The 21,108-nt window shown below is 35.4% G+C and overlaps 1 protein-coding gene across 1 annotated transcript in view; it reads right to left on the reverse strand.

Moving 5' to 3' along the window:
- LOC102845799 (probable lysosomal cobalamin transporter-like) overlaps window positions 1-21,108 on the reverse strand; it is a 167,070-nt gene that overhangs the window by 21,738 nt on the left and 124,224 nt on the right. The window contains exons 10-14 of the mRNA XM_006899478.1: window positions 13,661-13,725; window positions 13,194-13,296; window positions 8,468-8,572; window positions 4,682-4,831; window positions 3,349-3,427 (exon numbers count right to left, since the gene is read on the reverse strand). Coding sequence (XP_006899540.1) covers window positions 3,349-3,427; window positions 4,682-4,831; window positions 8,468-8,572; window positions 13,194-13,296; window positions 13,661-13,725 — 502 coding nt within the window. The remainder of the gene's footprint in view (window positions 1-3,348; window positions 3,428-4,681; window positions 4,832-8,467; window positions 8,573-13,193; window positions 13,297-13,660; window positions 13,726-21,108) is intronic.

Below are 21,108 nucleotides of genomic sequence, written 5' to 3' on the forward strand. Positions count from 1 at the left end.
ATTTTTGTCATGACAGGAGTCCAGAGCGAAGGCTGCAAAGTGGGGTGGACCTGGGGGACGGTTTGTAAAACAATGAAAGACGTTTTCTTTTACTTTTCCAAGAGGGTAGTATACTAGGGGGCAGACAGTTGGGAGGGGAGAAAAGTGCAACAATGAATGAATGGAAATCCAAAGTCTCTGTAAATTTTCACTAATAATAATTTAAAAAAAAATCTACTGACACTCCAAATTCATTTTTTTTTAGTTCTATCACTATGTCCCCGTTAGCCACAGTCAAATTAAGTCTATAAATGTACTAAAGAATGAAAAAAACCCAGTTTTGATGATTAAGTAAAAATCATAATTTTATGAAGTATGTTTTTATATTGCAAGGCAACAGTTCAAAGGGCCAGTCAACAGAAATGTTTTTATAGATATAGCTAATGCTGGATTCCATCTCTTATGGTGCTGCCAACTGGCCCAGTGGTGAGAATCTTTGACTTCTTGATGTTGAGCTTCAATCCATATTTAAGACTACAGTGCTTGACTTTTTGCAGCAAGTGCTTCAGGTCTTCCTCAGTTTCAGAAAGTAAAGTTGTATCTTCTGCTTATTGTAGGCCAATAAAACTGGGCCAACTGGCAGCACCATAATATATGGAGAAGAGACTGAAGTTGTTGTACTCTCTGCTTTTAGCCAAGACCCATCTAGAATTGTTGTTGCTGCTGTTGTTGACTGCCTTCGAGTCAAGCACGACTCAGTGACAAAAAGCCTGAAGCCCCTCTACAGCTATTGACATTTATCAAAGTTCACAGGGTCTCTGTAGGAATGTTGTTTAGGAAGTGGATGCCACTCCTGCTTCCAAACTTGTCATAGTCTGTTATTGTCGTTATATGCCATTGGGTTACCTGCAATGTATAGCGACCCTATATACAGCAGTTCTGAACACTTCCCTATCCTGAGCCAGTCTTACGAATTCTGGAACACCCACCCCCATTGCCCCAGTTACTGTATTAATACATCTCATCTGGGGTCTCCCTCTCCTGTGCTGTCCATTCACCTTTCCAAGCATGATGTTCTTCTCCAAGGACCAATCTCTCCTGACCACCTGCCCACAGTAAGTGAGGCTGAGGTTCAAAATCCTAGCGTTCAAAGGGAGACTTGGTTTCATCCTCTGTAAGACAGACATATTTGTTTTCTTGGCAGAAAACAACTATTTGTGTTTCACTGACTATGCAAAGGCATTTGACTGTGTGGATCACAACAAACTGTGGCTGACTCTGAGAAGAATGGGAATCCCAGAACCCTTAATTGTGCTTATGTGAAACATATACTTGGACCAGGAGATAATCATCAGAACAGAGCAAGGAGACACTACATGGCTTAAAATTAAGAAGGGTGTACATCAGGGATGTATCTGCATAACTTTTCAATCTATATGTAGAACAGATGACTGGGGAGGCTGGGCTCTATGAGAAGGAATGTGGCACTCATCAACAACCAGTGTTATGTAAATGACACAATCCTGTTTGCTTAAACCGAGGAACTGCAGTGCTTGCTGCAGAAGACTGTATCCTTTAATACGGACTGAAGTTCAACATCAAGAAAATAAAGATTCTCACCACTGGGCCTACTGGCAGTATCATGTTATATGGAGAACAGACTGAGATTGTTAACAGCTTCAGTTTGCTTTGTTCCTCCACAATCAACACTCTTGGTACCAGCAGTCAGGAAATCAAAGATGAATTTCATTGGGAACGTTGGCTGTTAGGGACCTCTCCAGAGTATTGAAGAGCAGTGACATCAGTCTCGAGACTAAGGTGTGCCTAATCCAGCCCATAGTCTTCACAATTACTTGTTATGTGAAAGCTGGACAATACTAGGGATGATAGAGAAAGAATTGATGCCTTTGAGTTGTGGTGCTGGAGTAGAGTACTGAATATACCATGGACTGCTAGAAGAACAAACAAGTTTGTCCTGGAGAGGCTGAAACCAGGCTGGTGCTTAGAGGAAAGGATGCTGAAGCTTCATTTGACATACTTTGGACATGTAGCAAGGAGGAACCAGTCCTTGGGGAAGGACATCATACTTGGGAGGATGGAGGGACAGCTCAAGAGAGGAAGACCCTCGAAGAGATGGACTGACTCAGTCACTGTGATAATGGGGTAGGTGTGTCAGCGACAATAAGGCCGGCACAGGATAAAGCAGGGGTCAGAGCTGTTGTGCACAGGGTTTCTATGAGTTGCAAGTGACTCAATGGCATATTTAAAACTCTGATTTGTTTCTCTGCTAAAGCTTCAATTTCTTAAATTTAAGTAATTTGAAGATCAGAATATTAAAAATCATCCCCTGCCTTAGTGTAAAAAGAAAACCAATTAAAAAGTAATTTCTTTATTCCACTTTCACTTTCATAAAAATGAAAACTCAAAGCAAATCAACTATCTACCCTACTTGTGATTCACGTGTGCATTTCAATGTGAAAAATCAGAGACTACAGTATCAAAGTAGAATTGTTACATGCAAGTTTTTAACTAAAACTTTTACAATTATTTTATTCAGGTATAATAAAGTTATCCCCACCATATTTGTTTCTCCTCTTCTGATTCCACTTCTTTCACACAGTTGTATTTCTCCCTCCATGTTTTTACAAAGCATCCTTGAATATGTGACTGAATCTCAATTTCCATTTATCCTTGGTCCTCTCCCCTCATACTCCCAATTCTAAGCCAATCCTTCAATCTGTCTTTCCCAGGCAACCAGTCTCTAATCACTGATGGAGAATAATCATACCAGTACCTGCTGGGAGAGAGCTTTGAGATTTCTTATTATAGTTTATACTAATTAAGAAAAAGTAATGACTGCCTCTAGGTACTTTTTACATAGTAAATTTGTAAGAACTTTTCCCGAGGGGAGATTATGTCAACACAAAGACATTCTGTTGAAGAGCCTTAGCAATTCCTATTTACTAAATAACAGTTCCTTTCTCACCATAGAGTAAAGCAAAGTTACCAAATGGTTAATAAAAGCCAGATAATTTAAATTTTTTTTCTTTTTAAAAATAGTCCTTTGACAGTTTACAAACAAATTTAATTTTTCATTCAAACATTCACAAATACTTTGTTCTACAACAATGATTTTATTTTAAAGGGAGCTCTCATCAACTCACTCATTGCTGCTGAGTTGGAAATGACTCATAGATGACCTGAGAAATGGGCTTCCTAAGTTGTAAATCACATGGCAGGAGACTGTCCATCTTTTATTTGAACATGGACCACCACTGGGTTAGCTGTGTAATTTCCCAGGAACTACACCACCAGAGCATACATTTAAAGAGCTACACACTTGAAGTTAGTGGACAAAACCTGCTTTACCTTCAGGAGCATCAGCATCACATCTCTTTGGCACGGAAATGGTGGAATTGCCTTTATGGTCGTCATAACTGGTATTGTTCTGGAAAGTAAAAAAAATGTAAATATTACACTCATCCACTTCTTAAACAAATGTTGCCTCTGGAAACTCTATGAACTTTGATGAATGTCAATAACTATAGAAAGGCTACAGGCCTTTTGTTCATAGGGTCACTATAAGTTGTGCTTGACTCTACGGCAATCAACAACAACAACAACAATAATCTTGAACTTTACACACCTACAAGGATCTTAAATAAAGTCCCTAGATGGCGTATATGGTTAATGTGTTAACACATGTGGGAATGTTAGAGATTTAAGTCCACTCACAGGTACCTCAGAAGAAACGCTTGGCAATAAACTTTTTTATTAAAAAAAATTGCTGAGGTGGTATTGTTTTGTTCTAAAAAGTTATCAAGCTTTTGAAATATAACAAAAACACCCACTCAAACCTAGCTAATTCAGAAATAAGGGTAGTGAATGAGTTGTAATAATTTTTATTAAGCATCGTAGTGGAGATGTGTGCCATCAAGTCAAAATTGAAAATCAGCTAATAAAAATTCTGACACAGATGGAATTACCATGAGTCAGAATTAATTCAGCAAAAATAGGAGTACTCTTTTATCAAATATTCTAAAAACGATCTCTATCGTAAAATTTGAATTAGAAAAAGAATTAAAATAAATCTGAAAATTATGGGTATTTACAACAATTCTTTAGGTGTTTTGACAAGCAATAAAGATTATTCTGAAGATAACAAATCATATTTCTAGATCAAGCATTACATTCAAAATATACTGTTACTGAGTAGGTATATGTTGTATATGTTGCTAAGTCAAAACCAACACACAGCTAACCCTCCAGCAAGTTTTCAGAGTCTCCAATTCAAACCAATCCTGTATGTGTTCAAGTAGAACTGTGTTCCATACGGTTTTTTGGTTTGTTTTCTTAATTATACTTAATTGAGATTAGGTGGAAGCTTACAGATCAAATTAGTGCCATAGTTTTACCAAAGGTTACTTTCTTTGAAAATAAATTTTCAAGTCTTTCTTTAAAGGGGCTTTTTGAAAAATTCAAATCTCTAACCCCAGTACATTAACCATCTGCACTACATAGGGACTCCAGAAAGAATATGAAATAAATATAGTTCAAAAATTGGAACAAAAAACTTGTGTAAGCAATATTAGATTTAATATGAGCTAATTATCTTATTCCATCCTTCTTAGATCACAATATAACTATAAATATTACCAACTTAAAAATATCAAGATAATTAAGATTTAAATTTTGTACTTACCTCTATTAAATAATTTTGGCTTCCATACATAACATACTGGGGAGCAAGACTATATATCATGTAGCTTGTATGAAGGACAATGAGCAGAAGTATCATGCAGAGAAACAAGAGTGCTTGGGGTCTCGTTCTACCTCTTCTGATTTTATATAACTGAAAGGGAAAAGGACAGTGGTATGGCAACCTATCAGCAATATGCTTTCTGAATCAGGCATGAAGTCACACCTTTCTTTATGTTAGGAGAAAAGACTGACAAAGCTCAATCATTTCCTTTCCCTCCCAAAATACTAATAACTCCAAACAATTACATAACACTTAAATAACAACATAAATTTTTCCCTATAAAGCTATAAAGTTTTACTTTTTATTTCTCTCGAAGTCTTGGTAAAGGATCTTAATCAAAAGACCCTAATACGTAATTCATTAAAAACAAAAATACTAGAGCTACTCCTTTTATTCCTATGGTCTTTTTTCTGATAAATCTTCTACACTTAGTACAAGAATAGCATGTTTGAGTAGTTTAATAAGCTAAAATGAATTTTGAAATACCAGTGATTTCATTTAAAGATTAGCATGAGTTTAAACTACAAATATTAACATTTATAGCTATCTTTAGTATTGCTGGACAATAACAGGTATGTTACATATTTACATTATTTTCTATGTATTACTTGTATGTCCTCATAACCTCAAACAAAACTTATTATCACCATGATGGTAGACATTTTCACAAAAAATAAGAAATCTGAATGACTTTCATTTCAGTGACAAGACACATATTTTAGCTACTATAATATTTCTTCTTTATTTGACTACCAGATTGTATTATGACATGTTGTAAGAGAATTTCAATTACGTATAGGATGATAATACACTCAATTAAAATCGACATTTCACAGCTTTCATTACAGCTACTAAAGAGAATGATATTTATTTTATATTTCTTATTAACATATTTTTTATTAATTTTAATGAAAGTTTACAGAGACTTAGGGTTTCCAGTCATTGTCTGTTGCATTTTTTCTCCCTGCCCACCCCTTCCCCCCAAGTTACTTTTCTCCTTGAAAAGAAAAACTCTTTCATTGTTATGCAATCCCTCCCCCCAAGTCCACTCTACTATGCAGCCTTCACGCTGGACTTCTGTAATGACAATAATACCCAATCACATATCCCTTTTAAACAGATCTCTCCCTCATCTGTTTCAATGCAGTATAAATCACTCCTTCCCCCCTTTTTTGTCCTCCCTCAACCCTAATATCAGTCTCATTTACAACAGTTGCCCTATGCAATATTTGTCCTTTTGTGACTGAGATATTTCACTCAGCATAATGTCCTCCAGGGTCATCCATTTTGCATATTTCATGAGTTCCTTGTTTTTCAGTGCTGCATAGTATTCCACTGTGTGCCTTATACCAGAGATTCTCTATCCATTTGTTTGTTGTTCCTTGGGTTGTTTCCAGCTCTTCGTTATTACAAACAAAGCCGCAATAAACATGGGTGTGCATATATCCGTTTGGGTAGCAGTTATGGTTTCTTTAGGGTAAATCTGGTCAAATGGTATTTCTATTTGCAACTTTTTGAGAAAGCGCCATACAGCCTTCTATAATGGTTACACCATTTTCTACTCCCACCAACAGTGAAAAGGGGTTCCAGTTTCTCCAAAACTTCACCAACATTTGATGTCTGCTGTTCTGTTAAACTTTGCTATTCTTACTGAGGTGAGATGATATCTCATCGTTGTTTTGATTTGCAACTCTCTTATTAGAGCTAGGGATTTTGAACATTTCTCATGTGTTTGTTTGCCATCTGAATGTCATCTGTGGTGAAGTGTCTGTTCATATCCTGTGTCCATTTTTTAACTGGGTTATTTACCTCTATCTTGTTGTGGTGCTCGAGTATTTTATAAATTCTAGATGTAAGTCCCTTGTCTGACATGTCATTATTACCAAATATTTTTTTCCCCCATCTGTAGCTTCTTTTTTTACCCTGTTGGAAAAGTTTTTGGATGTGTATAGGGATAAGTTGCCATCCTGCGGTCACTTGTGGTTGCTGTGAGGCTGAACACTGTGACACGGATGTGTCAAATGCGTTAATGGTTGGCTCCCCAATGCGGACTGAGAGTGGGGTGGAGCTCCCCGATTGAACAAGCGTGGAAGGAGGAGTGGCGTCCACTTCCATAATAGCTTGCCTCCGAAAACCCTATGAACTTGGAGAGAGGATGAAAGGCACCCAAGCGTCAAGGACTCTCCTTCATAGGGTCGCTATGAGTCGCCTGTGACTCGACGGCACTTAACAACAACAACAACAACAACAACATAGGGATTTGATGCGTATAAAGTCCCATTCATCTATTTTATCCTCTCCTGGTTGTAGGTTTTCCTGGATGCTAGATATTTATTATTATTTAACACTGAACTCCTTACAGAAGAAATCTCCTGGAGATTTCTGGGAAAGTCTTGTTTTAAAAATATAAAGGTTAAATCTTCTCCTATTAATTTTTATCCTTAGCTACAGTATTGAGAAATATAAGTAGAATAAATGGATCTGTATCAGCCATTTTGCAATCACGAGGGAGAAGCTAAGAGAATTACAGATACAATAAACTTTGTATTTTTGAGCTAGAGAATAATACTTTAAGTCGTTATTTAACTGAGTTTGTTGGGAGAAATTAGTTGTCTGATATTTTGGTTTTGTTTTTTTTTTCCCCAGCTGAAAACTAGTCTAGACTTTGTAAACTTCCTTTAAACTTTTTAAATTTATTTCAATCTGGTTATGAAGAAACTATTTCTTGTTCAAATCATGCAGTACTCTTATCTATCACAAGTGAATGGCTTTAAAAAATAGACATCTTCTCTTGGTTCAGTCTGAATTCAAAGTTTCAGATTTGGAGGAAGGCTTTCTTTCTCTAATGACTGTAGAGAAAGATCTTTGTTCAGTTTCTGCTTCTTGGCTCCATGTGTTCTGCAACTATTTGACTTCATCTCTCCTCTACTGGTTTGTTTAATCTCTTTTACTTCTCAAGAGAGATGCACTTAAATAACAGCCTACATTAATCCTAACTAATCAACCTAAAAAAACGCAACTCTTTCACAAATAGGATTAAAATTATACACAGAGGTTAGGATCTGTAAGATTTATAAGACATATTTTGTGTGTATATAATTCAATCCATAGCACATTCTTAATTCTGAACAGGGAAGGACATTTTAGAGAGCCAGTATATCCATTTGTGCTTCAATGGGTTTCTACATAGCCACACTAAAGATAATTACCACTATGACTTTTATACCAGAGGGTCTTGCTTTCTACTACCAGTATTTCAGGTAAGATAAATCTTTGTGGCTGCTCTGTGTACTTTAAGATTTTTAAAACAATCCTTGACTTCTACCCACTGGAGTCAGTCCCTCTTAGCTGAATCAATTTTTTTCTTCTAATTTTTAATTAGAAGTAAAATTTCTAATTTCACATTAACTAACCCACTGCTGTGTCTTGTGTGACTCATAGCTATCCTCCATCAAGTCTCCAAAGCTGAAAATCTTTATGGTAGAAGACTGCCCATATCTTTCTCTTGGATTGGCTAGTTAGTTGGCTTGTTTTATATCTGTAGATATCTTACCAGGTCTCCCTCAGCAAAGAGCTACTGCTGCCCTAAACATACACAAACACACACATACACTCTCTCTTTTTTGTTAATATGAAATGAAAAATTTAATAATTCATCACTTTCTGTACCTAGCTATCATTTATACTATAAAGCCAACAATTTGAAAAGATGAATATTGTACTCACTCTAATCCAAAAGAACCATATACCAATATTCCGAATTCCCGCCATTGAAGTGAAAATAAAGTACATAATAATAATTGTTATAAGAATATAATCAAGAGGGAAAACCTGAAAAAAAAGCAACATAATTAAACATAATATACAAACATTAAAGGCTCAAAGAATCATGCAAAATTAACCAAATAATCCATTTCTGATTTTTGGTAAATGCTAAAATATTGAGTCTAATATATCACTAGGCTAGTGTGGTAATATACTACTTCCCATAATTAAAAAAAAGTCAAATAAAACATCACACCTATTAATTTACCAAATTATTTGGCATCACTTGCCTTCAGAAGATTTTTATAACAAATTTCAGATTCATTTACATATAGAAGAAATGAAGTCTTTATAAATGGAAAACAAAATACCACATAGAGAGTACAGTTATGCCTGACAGGGAAATTGATCTCTGGCTGCTTTGTGTACCAGGACCACCAAGGATAATTACAGGAACAGTGGGGAGGGAGCCCCACCAGACTAAGCCAGACACCGGAAAGAATGGTTTGATAGAGGAGGGCCTTGCCCCTCTCAAACCCATACTCATAACCCTTTGAAAAACCAGCTGCTAGTTTTGTTAATGGTTTCAATTATTTTTTGTTTTCTGTTTCATCTGTTGTGATGACAGCGCTATCATTTCTTATTCAAGATATCTGTGTCTTCTGTTTTGTTTCTTCTGTAAGGTTTGCCAAAGACACAGTTAACTTGAATAAGAAATGATAGCGGTGTCATCATAATAGAACCAAATGATACTACATCAATAATACTGGAATATTATGAAAAGCTATAGTCTGATAAATTTGGAAACCTACAGGAAACTGTAAATTCCTTGAAACTCACACCTCACCTATATTGACAAGGATTGATGTAGAACACTTGAAAAGACTTAGCACAAAAATTAGAAACTATGTCATAAAATGACTTCTCAAAAAAAAGTGTCTTGGCTTCAATGGCTTCACAGATGAATTCTATCAACCTTTCAGAGAAGATCTATCACCAATTCTACTTAGAAAAATAGAAAAGAAAGAACACTCCCAGTGTCATTCTAAGAAGCAAGCATAACCTAAATACTAAAATCAGGCAAAACATTAAAAGAAAAACCCAAAAACAAAATTACAAACCATTATTTCTCATGAATATAGATGCAAAAATCATTAACAAAATTCTTGCTAAGAGAATCCAACAGCACTTAAAAAAAATAATCTATCACGACCAAGTAGGATTCATAATAGATATGCAGAGATGGTTTGGATGTTTCAACATAAGAAAAACAATGTAATTCAACACATCAACAAAGCAAAGCAAAGAACCATACGATCCTGTCAATTGATACAGAGAAGATCACTGACAAAATCCAAACCTGTTTCTAATTAAAACATTCTACAAAATAGGAATAGAAGGGGAATTTCTTCAACACAGTAAAAAGGATATATTCAAAACCAAGAGCTAATATTACTGCCAATGTAGAAAGACTAAAGATACTCCACTGGCAAACAGAAACCAGCTAAGGTTTCTCACTTTCACCACTCCTGTTGAATAGTTTATTGGAAATACTTGCTAGGGCAGTTAAAGCAAGAGAATAAAATAAAAGGCATCCAAATTGACAAAGAAGGGGTAAAACTGTTGCAATATGCAGATGATATAATAGTGTACACAAAAGCCCCCCAAAACTAAAGAAAAAACAGACCTAGTAGACCAATTTTGTAGAGTGGCAGGATACAAGATCAATAGACCAAAAAAAAAAAAAATTCAATGTGATTCCTCTACAGTAACAGAGGAGACACAGAAAAAGAAACTAAGAAAGCAATACCATTTACAACAGCCTACCACAAACTGAAATACTTGGGAGTAATCCTAACTAGAGACACAAAAGACCTTTATAAGGAAAAATACAGAACATTACTGAAAGAAACAGTAAGCGACCAAAATAAACAGGAAAATATTTTTGTCCATGGATAAGAAGACTCAATATAGTAGAAATGACAAGCCTACAAAAGCAATCTACATATTTAACAGAATCCTCATACAGATACCAAATTCATTTTTCAAAGAGATGCAAAAGGCAACCAGCAAGTATATTTGGGAAGGAAATGGACTCCGAATAAGAAAATCACTTCTGAAAAACAAGAATGAAGTGGGAGGAGTAGCAAGCTCTGATCTGAAGTCAACTACACAGCCATAGAACAGAACTGAGAACCCAGAAATTAAACCACCTGCCCACAGTCACCTAGTGTTCAACAAGGAAGTCAAGCCTATCAGATTGGGAAATAACAACCTCTTCAACAAATGGTAGTGGCAAGACTGGACAGGACCCACATCTCACAACCATACACAAAAATCAATTCAGGATGGATCAGAGACCTTGGAGCAGAGGTCAAAACTATAAAGATCATAAGAGACAGAATGGAACAAAACTTAGAAAGCCCAGGGTATAATAAATATGTTGGATAATACAGCCAGAAATGCATAACCAAGAGAGGATCACATTGAATGGGAGGAAGACACATGAAGAAATGCTCAAAATCACTGGCAATGAGAGAGATGCAAATCAAAACTACAATGAGGTAACATGTTACTCTATTTAGCAGTGGCAAAGTTTAACAGGACAATAAGCAATAAACGCTTGAGAGGATGTGGAGAAATCTCTCATACAATTGTAAAATGGTATAACTACTCTGGAAGGCAGTTTGGCATTTCCTTAAAAGGTGAATATAGATATTCCATATAAACCAGCTATCCCAATGCTAGGAATATACTCCTAGAAAATTAGAACTGAGATATAAATGAAGATCTATATAACAACATTATTCACACTGGCAAAACATAGTAAGAGCTCAAATGTCCACCAACAAACAAATGGATTGAAATATTGTGGTACATTTACATGATGGAATGAATAACTGTGCAGCACCCAGGAGCAATGATTCTGAAAAATACTATATGACATGGGAGAGGCTAAAGAGTACTGCTCTGAGTGAATTAACTCAGTCTTAGAAGAACAAACACTGCATAAGACCACTATTGTTAAAAATAAGGATAACTAGTAAGTAATATGTGTACAAATGTCCAAAGGGGAAAGGGAAGAGAGGGTAGGGAGGAAGGAAAATCATGAGGTTGCTGATTTTGGTGCACAGAGGCAGTAGGTAAAGGAATTAGGAAAGATCAAGTGGGGACTGAAAAGGGGAGGGTAACAGTGGGCACAGATTAATGGTGATTAATTTTATAAAACACATTATATGGGAACAACTGTATGAAGCACAACATGACTGAATGCAAACTAATAGAAAAGTTAATTTTTAAAACAAAAATGTTAATATCAAGAGAAACTGGATTGAGGTGGGGGTTGGAAGTATACATGTGTTTCTGTTCATTTAGTCTGTAAAATTGAAATTATTCTAAAAACAGGAAAAAAACAGAAGACTAAAGAGTTTCAAAAAGTCTACCTAAAACTTTATAATGATTCCTAAACTTAACAATGTAAGATATGAAAGTTCAGAACAATATGTTGGTGTGTATATATACGTGTGTGTGCGCATGTGTGTATATATATATATATATATGTAGTTGTTGTTTGCCGTCAAGTCGAGCACAACTCATAGAAACTCTATGAACAAAAAACCCAATGCCTTTCCATAACTATGGTTTCTCCAAGTTCTGGGAATTTATATTAGAGGAGTTTTAAAATTGTTTTAGAAAAATAGATCTACTATAATTACTTTAACAGGAAGAAAGAAATTACAAACAGCAATGCAACCAAGAATTTCCAGAGGCATGTGGCTTACGAAGTGGATGCCACTCCTGCTTCTAAACTTGTTTTACAACTGGGAGCTCTACCAAACACTGTCCACATTGGGAAACCATTCTGGCATTTGATACCTCAATGGCGCAAGGTTCAGCATCACAGTAAACCCAGGTTACTTCATACAGCATATTGACAAAGAGTGATATGCGAAGTGGAAGTGTTCCTCCAGATATAACAGCACTAGTCTCATTTAGTAGTGGTTAAGTGTTGTCAAGTTGAGTACAACTTAAAGTAGGCTTTGCACAAAAGACCTGAACTCTGTTCTAGAACTAACATCATTTCTGTACATTTATAGAGTTTAGTGAGTTTGTAGAGTTTCCAGAGGCATCTAGTTTACAAAGTGGATGCCACTCCTGTTTCCCAGCATAAATCAATCTGGAAGATCATCTAAACATTATACATGATGGGTAACCATTATGGTATTTGACAAGACTATGAAGCAGTGTGCAACACCAAGTTGTTCAGTTCAGCAAACAGACAAAAGATTGCTGTGTCATTTAAGGAATATTCATTTGAAATTTAATAAATATTGCCCATGGCCCTTGGGTGCTGTGGGATTTTAAAGCCACACCTTCTACCAGACCTCCACCCTTGGCCACAGGCTCAAGGACACCTGCTCTTGGGGGTGGGGAGAGAAGAGCAGTAATACACATCAAACACAACCCCAAAACCTCCCCTTACATGACCAGGCAAGACTGTCATTGAGTTGCAAGCTAGAAGCCAAACTCCCAGAGTGGAGGCTCCAGGCCCTGGTCTACAGTCCCATCCCCTCATACTAAGGGAATACTCAGTTTTAAAATAGCCTATCACTGCAAAAACCATACAAAAATAAAAACTAGCCAAGGTTCCAAAGCATATTCTGCAAATAACTGACTTTTTACTTACTGTTTGCAGTACAGGTAAAAGCATATTTAGTGGATTACTCAGATTAGTTCCAAAAATTATAAAACCAGAATCTATTCCAGCTGAATGAAGAGCTTTATCCAAACTAAAATTAGAAGAAATTACATATATATTACATAAAGTTTAAAAGCATACATATATAAAAACCACTAGCATATTTCCAAATAAATTAGAAAGAATACTTTTATAACTTAAGGATGCAAATAAACTAAAACCACAGATAATAAAAATTAAATCTCATTTAAGTATCTTACAGACATTGTTAAATGGACATAGAATAAAGAAGTGCTATTATTCAATCTATATCATCATTTTTCAAGTTAATGTTGATAACACTTCAAAAAATATAGCTGCTTAAGATGAATAGGCTACACTAATGGAATTTAATACAGGGAAGTTATATTGAGGATTTTTATAATTGTTTTAGAAAATGTATCTACTATACTTACTTTGACAGAAAGAGAGAAATTACAAACAGCAATGCAACCAAGATGAAAAATATTCCCCAAATGATCTAAAAGCAAAAGTATAGTCATTAAAATACAGCTGTAAAAATGGATATTAAAAAGCACAAAAATACTATGCTCCCTATAGGGTGCTGGCTTAGGACAATGATTAACTGGTAATCTAATACACATTTTCATTTTATACATAATCCCAAGGATTTTCCAACTCAATGTTCATTTAAAAACAATTTGGTTAAGATATTGTATACAAAAAAGAACAACATAGTATCAGTAATAGTATACAAAGCAAAAAGCCTTAATCAGTAAATAAACAAATGGGATTCTTTGGTACATCAGATAGGTTTAAATTTAATTATACTTAAATATAAACTTTAAAGTTAATTGAAAAGTAAGACTTAATAAATACACACAATAAACAAACAAAACCAAGAAATCAATTTGGTTATATTATCCTATCAGTTAAATATAGAGAGCATTGGACATTTTTATACAAAAGTAATGATATATATAGTGGCCAAATTGTACCCACACAAGTCCATAACACTGATACTTTTCATAGAACAGAATAGAATAGAATAGAATAGAATAGAATAGAATAGAATTAATACAGTATAATAGAATACAATATAATATAATATAAACACAGGAATGAAGAAAATAACATGTAACATTAAGTTTCTGTGGAAGATGTGTTAAGCATTTTAATTGCCAGCATTATTCTATTCTGTAAGGTCTTTTTATTAAGAATGGTAGAAGGTGGGGGAAAAAAGAAGTGGAGATTGTTGGAACTAGGACCCTAAGAATAAAGTCTCAAAGTAAAAATAAAAAGTATTGTCTCTGTTAAAAATACACTAAGCTCCTTTCACCCTGTCATCTTCTTCCCCAAGTTCAAAGGGCAATTAAGCTGGAGAGTCTAAAGGTGAAGGCAAAAAAGGAGAATACCACCACGCATTTACTTTGGCCTCATGGATTGGAAATATTTAGACATATTCAACTCTTTATTTTTTATTTTATTAACAATTACTAATATTAATAATATTGTAATATAAATAATGCTCATAATAATTTCTTTTGCTTTCTTCATAGATGATATCCTTGGTATCATCCCACAACTCCTCTGGACTTTGATCATTGGTATTTAATGTCTCAAAGCTATTCCTAAAATAATTTTTAAATTCAGATGGAATTGAATCAAGATCCTGTGAACTTATTTTACTTTTCTACGGCCTCAATTTGAACGTGCACATGACTAATTGATGATCTGACTCACAGTCTGCATTGGCCTAGTTTTGACTGCTGATATTGAGCTTTTCCAATGAGAAGTTTGAGGTCTACGGTGCATCTGATTCAGACCATGAACTTTCTGATCATTTGCTATGCATCTGAAAGCTGGACAATGAATAAGGATGACAGAAAAATAAATGATGGTTTTGAGCTGTGGTGATGGAGAAGAACAATGAACATCCCATGGATGGCCAAGAGAACAAACAAATATGTCTTTTAAAGGGTGCAGCAGGAGTGCTCTTTGGGGACAAGAATGATGAGGCTAGGCCTCATATACTTTGGGCATCATGCTAGAAGGTGCTATTCCTTGGAGAAGGACATGATGCTTGGAAGGATGAAGGGTTGGTGAGGGAGAGGATTGAAATGTTGGATTGATATGGTGACTGGGATCTAGTATGTCAGGAAGTGAACATGGGCGGAATAGGACAGGGTTTGGGTTATTATTAATAATTATTATACTAACAACTAGGTTTGGTTTTCCGTCTGTCTAGAAGGTGCTTATGAACCCCTCACCAGCAGCATATGTGCCACAATGCTGATCTTCAGTAAAAGTTAATGGAGTGGATAAAGGAAAAAAAAATCAAACAGAACTTCATATACTAAAAATATAAAAGAGTAAAATGAAAGAGCTGTGGTGCTGGAGAAGAGAGCTGAATATACCATGGACTTCTAGGAGGACAGGTTCATCCTGGAGAGGGTGAAGCCAGGCTGCTACTTGGAGAAATGGATTTCTAAAGCTTGGTCTAACATGTTTTGGCCATGTTACAAGGAGGGACCAGTCCTTGGAGAGGGACATGATGTTTGGGAGGGTGGAGGGACTGTGCAAGAGAGGAAGACCCTCGGTGAGATGGATCAATCCAGTGATTGGGGTAACGAAGTAGGAATATAAGAAACAGTGAGGCTGGCACAGGATAGAGCAGGGTTTAGGGCTCTTGTACATAGGATTGCTATGGGTCGCAAGCAATTCGACAGCACATAACAACAATGTGAAAGAAGTAAAAAGGAAGATCTTGTGAAAGAATCATAATATCAACTATCATAGCTAATACCATTAACACCATTTGTCTTACATCAGATGCTGTGCAGTTAACATTCAGAACAACCTGAGGTGTAAATGTAATTTCTTGTTTGTGCTAAAACAGGATATAAAAATGGAGAAACAAGAACACAATATTTGACTGTAACTAGTCAGAGTTAGGGACTAAATGGAATTTTTTGTTGCTTTTTTCCTTCTTTCAAATAAATTTATAATTGGTAACTAAACATTATTATGAAATTATTACTTAAATACGAAAATATTACTTATCTAAATATTAGAAATATTTAGAACTCTCATGATGTAGTCTATAAGAGTTAAACTGCTAATCCTAACACCACACACCTCTGGTGGCTTGAGCCTGCCAATGGTTCCAAAGGAGAATGATGGACAACTTCCTCTCATGTGATTTCTAAACTTGGAAACCTGCTGGAGGGTCAGCTATGAGGCAGCTGGAGGGATGGTAGTAAGTTTTTTTGACTAAAAAAAGAATAGCTAAGTTGTTGCAAGGAAACTTATACTGTAAGAAATGTTAAGTTGTGTACATGAGAATAAAAGCACATGAGGCGAAAATGCAAATCTATATGCAGAAACACAATACTGGTGAAGATAACTATCTAATAAAAGAACTAATAGGTTCTTTCTTTTGAACTTTTTTTTTCCAAGACATATCTGTTTATTCTTTTGACAATCTGTGAGATATTCAGTACTCTTCTTTTTTTTTTCTATAATTATATTTTATTAATTTTCATAAACATTTACAGAGATTTTGGGCTTCCACTCATTCATTGTTGCACTATTCTCTCTACCCTCCTCCCAGTCTTTTGAACTTTTTGATTCTACATGATTCAAATCAGAATCATATAAACTAGTAAAACTGTGTTCATGGGCATATATGGTGAGCAAAATGTAATTTTTATGACAAAGATGTAATTTTTAATGACAGTAGCATCACCATGAAAGAGGAAAAGAAAATTACGACTTAGAAATAAAGTTCCCTTATACATTGAAATTACACTACTAAGCTACTAGATTGTTCAAGTAAGAATGTTACTTGTAGTCTACAGGATAAGTGCCATGAAAATAACTTAAAATAATATAGTAAAACAAATGGCAAAGGATCTAAAATTGCATACTAAAAAAATATCTAATACAAAAAAGTTGTAATAAATAAAAAAAGGTATAACATATAGTAACTTGGCAGATAAAAATCTTACCTTCTCGGAAATTAAATATAAACAGACTCAACATTTCAATCAAAAGGCAAAGACGGCAATAATGAATTTTGAAAAAGAAAATATAATCCAACCATGTGCTGTCTATAGTAGATATATGAAACAGGTTAACAGGAAAGGAAGAGAAAAATATATACTATGCAAATTAATAACAACAAAAAAGAACTGAAATGGTTATATTAATTTAAGACAATATAATCTGAAAACAAGTATAACTAAAGACAGAAGAAATTTGATAAATATAAAAAGACATCAAAGAGATACAAACATTATAATTGAGTCCCCAAATTAAGTTAAAACCAACAGATATGAAAGGACAATAATTTCTGGAGACGTTCAATAAGAGATGAACAAACAGAAAATCAGAAAGAAAATACCTGATTTGACAATACAAATCAACTACTTTAGACAACTTTAGAACAAAACACGGGCTATCAAAAGATCAAACAGATATATCTTGTACCAAGTGCAGCCAAGTGCTCCTTACAGGCATGGATGGAGAAGCTTCATCCCACATATTCTGGGCTTCAGGAGCAGTGTGGCACCAGGATTCAAGGAAGACTCATCAACAACCTGCATTACGCAGATGATAAAACCTTGTTTGCTGAAAATAAGGAGAACCTGAAGAGTTTGTTGCACAAGATCAAGGACTGTAGCCTTAAATATAGTTTGAGGCTCAACATCAAGAATAGAAAGATTCTCACCCCTGGGCCAAATGGAAGCACATGATGGATGGAGAAGAGAGTAAGGTTTTTAACAATTACAGCTTCCTTGGCTCCACAATCAACACTCTTGGCACCAGCAGTCAGGAAATCAAAAGATGAATTGCACTGGTGAAGTCTGCTGTTAGGGACCTCTCCAAAGTGCTGAGGAGCAATGATGTCTAGAGACTTGCTATGCATCAGAGAGCTAAATAATGACTACGAATGTCAGAACTGATGCCTTTGAGTTATGCTGTAGAAGAGTACTGAACCATCAGGAAAACAGGTCTATCTTACAAAGAGTGAAACCAAGTTTCTCCTTGATGCTCTGTCTCACATATTTTGGGCACGTGGACAGGAGGGACTACTCCTTGGAGAAGGACATCATGTTTGGGAGGGTGGAAGGACAGTGTAGGAGAGGAAGACCCTGGATAAGATTGACTGACATGGCAACTCGGGCAGTGTAAATTAGGTAGGTGTGTGTCAGAGCCAGTGAGATTCGCTCAGGTTAGGGCAGCATTGAGAAATATTGTATACAGGATCTCTATGAATAGCAGGTGATGCGACAGTAGATAACAACAACAACAACATTCCTTGGAGAGGGTCATTATGCTTGGAAAGGAAGAGGTTTGGCAAAGAGAGAAAGACCCTAGACAAGATGGACTGACACAGTGACTGTAGCAGCAGGCTCAAGTATATCAAAGAGGATGAGGATGGCACAGAAAAGGGTAAGGTTCCGAACTCTTGTAGAAGTGTTGCTATGAGTAGTATCCAACAGCACATAACAACAATATCAACAACAACAAAGTACAAACTCTTCCCAAGTGTACATAAAATATTCTTGACAATATATCATATTTAAGGCTTAACACAAGACTCAAGAAATTTGAAAGACTTACAATATTGCAACATATATTCTGACAACAATGGAATGAAGAATGAAAATCACAATCTACAGCAGAAGACAATGTGGAAAATGAAACATAGAAGAAAAAAAGAACATAAGCAACAGACATAAATTAGAACATATTTTAAAAGCCAATGAAAGCAGTGAGATGTAATCAAAGAGGAAAATTCACACCTCTTTTTACATTTAAATGTACTGCATTTAAAAATGAAAGAAGGGGGGAAAAGTTGTCAATGAAGTGATTCTGACTCATGGTAATCTCCTGAGCTAGAATTGAGCTGTGTTCCAGGAGGGTTTTTTTAAGGTTGTTTTTTTGAGCTAGCCAGGTCTTTCTTCCAGGTACCTCTGAGTGGATTTAAAAGTTCTGACCCGTCTATTAACAGTCAAGTATCAAAAATCAATACTCTAGGGGAGCTCTGGTGGCCTAGTGGCAAGGAACTGCAACTACAATCCCAGAGGCGCATGGTTCGAACCCACCAGATGCTCTGCCAGGGAAGGAGGGACAATCTCCTCCTGTACCAGTCAGATCTGATTTGACGGTACATGCACACAAAAGAGTAATAAAAAAAAAATCAATAATCTAATCTTCATACTTAAGGAACTAAGAAAGGAAAGCAATGAAAAGGTAGGAAAATAATGACAAAAATGAATAATAATAAAGAAACATGACAAACTTAAATTTGTTTGAGATAACTAACAAAACTGATAAATCTTTACGGAGGACGATAAAGAGAGACAAGACAAGTTATTAGACTCTCAAATGAAAAAAGAGACCTTATTACCAATTTCAGAGAAATCAAAACTATTTTAAGAGACTGGAGAACTCTGATGAACGAGCTCAGAGGCAGCTGCAAAGGCAGCTGCACTGCTAACACAGAGGTTGCACTTCTCTGGCAATTCAAATCCATCAGTGGTTCCACAGGAGAAACATGGCAATCTGTCATGCAATTAACAGCCTCAGAATAATTCTGGAGGGTCAGCTATGTACTGGCTGTGACTCAAGAATGAGTTCTGAGTTTGAAGATCACTTGTACAATATGTATTAAAACATTTAAACATAAGCTAACTAAAAGAAACTAGACACAAAATGCCATGTTAATTATATATATATATATATCTATATATATCTATATAGATATATATATATATCTATATAGATATATATAGATATATACACACACACACATACACACAGCATTGTAAATATACCAACCCACCCCATGCCATACAGCTGATTTCACCTCACAGTGGCCCTCAGCCGGTTTCTGGTCTCTGAATCTAACTGGGAGGAGACTATCCCATCTTTCTCCCATGGACCAGCTGGCGGGCTTGAACTGCCAGCAAGTTGAAAGTGGCAACTTTTCAGTTATCAGCCCAACACTTAACCGACCAGGGCTTGTTGTAAATAAAGTAGAAACCAATTAACTGAACCCTTTTAACAAATGAGCTTTATGTAGTCAATTTTATCTCAGTTGGGGAGGGGGGATGTTTACGTTCATAATCCTTCTTCTACAATTCTAATAATGTAAAACACACTAAAATTTCTAGTCTGTTAATAAAACTTGAGAAACTATTTCTACTATTTTCCACGAGAAAGGATACTTCTCTGGACCCTCTAATATGTGTTATTTAATAAACCATTTATAGCATATATTTGGAATAATAAAGTTAGCTTGACTAAAACAAAAGGGCTACCAGGAAAACGGTAAATGTGTGAACCTGGGGAACAGTCCTTGGCAGAGTGAAAGGTATATTCTCAAATGACGACAGAAGGCTAAAGACAACCAGAGAAGATAAAAAGACCACTTAAGAAGAAAAGCCTAGGCAAAACAAGAAACATTTATAATTAAATGCAAAATACTATTAACAATTTTAAAAAAGCATATAAAGCCTAAGTCTTCTAATTCTTTTGTCTCTTCAGTGGTGATTACTACTCATGGTTTGTTATGAATTCTTCCAGAAATAGCAGTCTGTACTAATACATGCTTAACCAAAAGAGTACTTTACATACATACTACCTGCAACCTGAGCACTAATTCCTAAATTAGAACAGAACTTGAATAGGTTAAATATTTGAGATGTATTTCTTATAATACACATTTCCTTTTATTATGTAAAAATAAAGTAAGTTGCTAATTAGCATGACTGCTGTCATAATTTGGTTATTTCCTGATTCATCTCTTATTCGGATTATTTGCGTCTTCTCTCTCTTTTCTTTTGTGAGTTTTGCTAGTGGAGTATCGATTTTGTTGACCTTTTCAAAGAAC

This window comes from Elephantulus edwardii, unplaced genomic scaffold (genome assembly GCF_000299155.1).
Source record: "Elephantulus edwardii isolate Elephantulus edwardi_28Jun2011 unplaced genomic scaffold, EleEdw1.0 scaffold00258, whole genome shotgun sequence".
Taxonomy (NCBI): domain Eukaryota; kingdom Metazoa; phylum Chordata; class Mammalia; order Macroscelidea; family Macroscelididae; genus Elephantulus; species Elephantulus edwardii.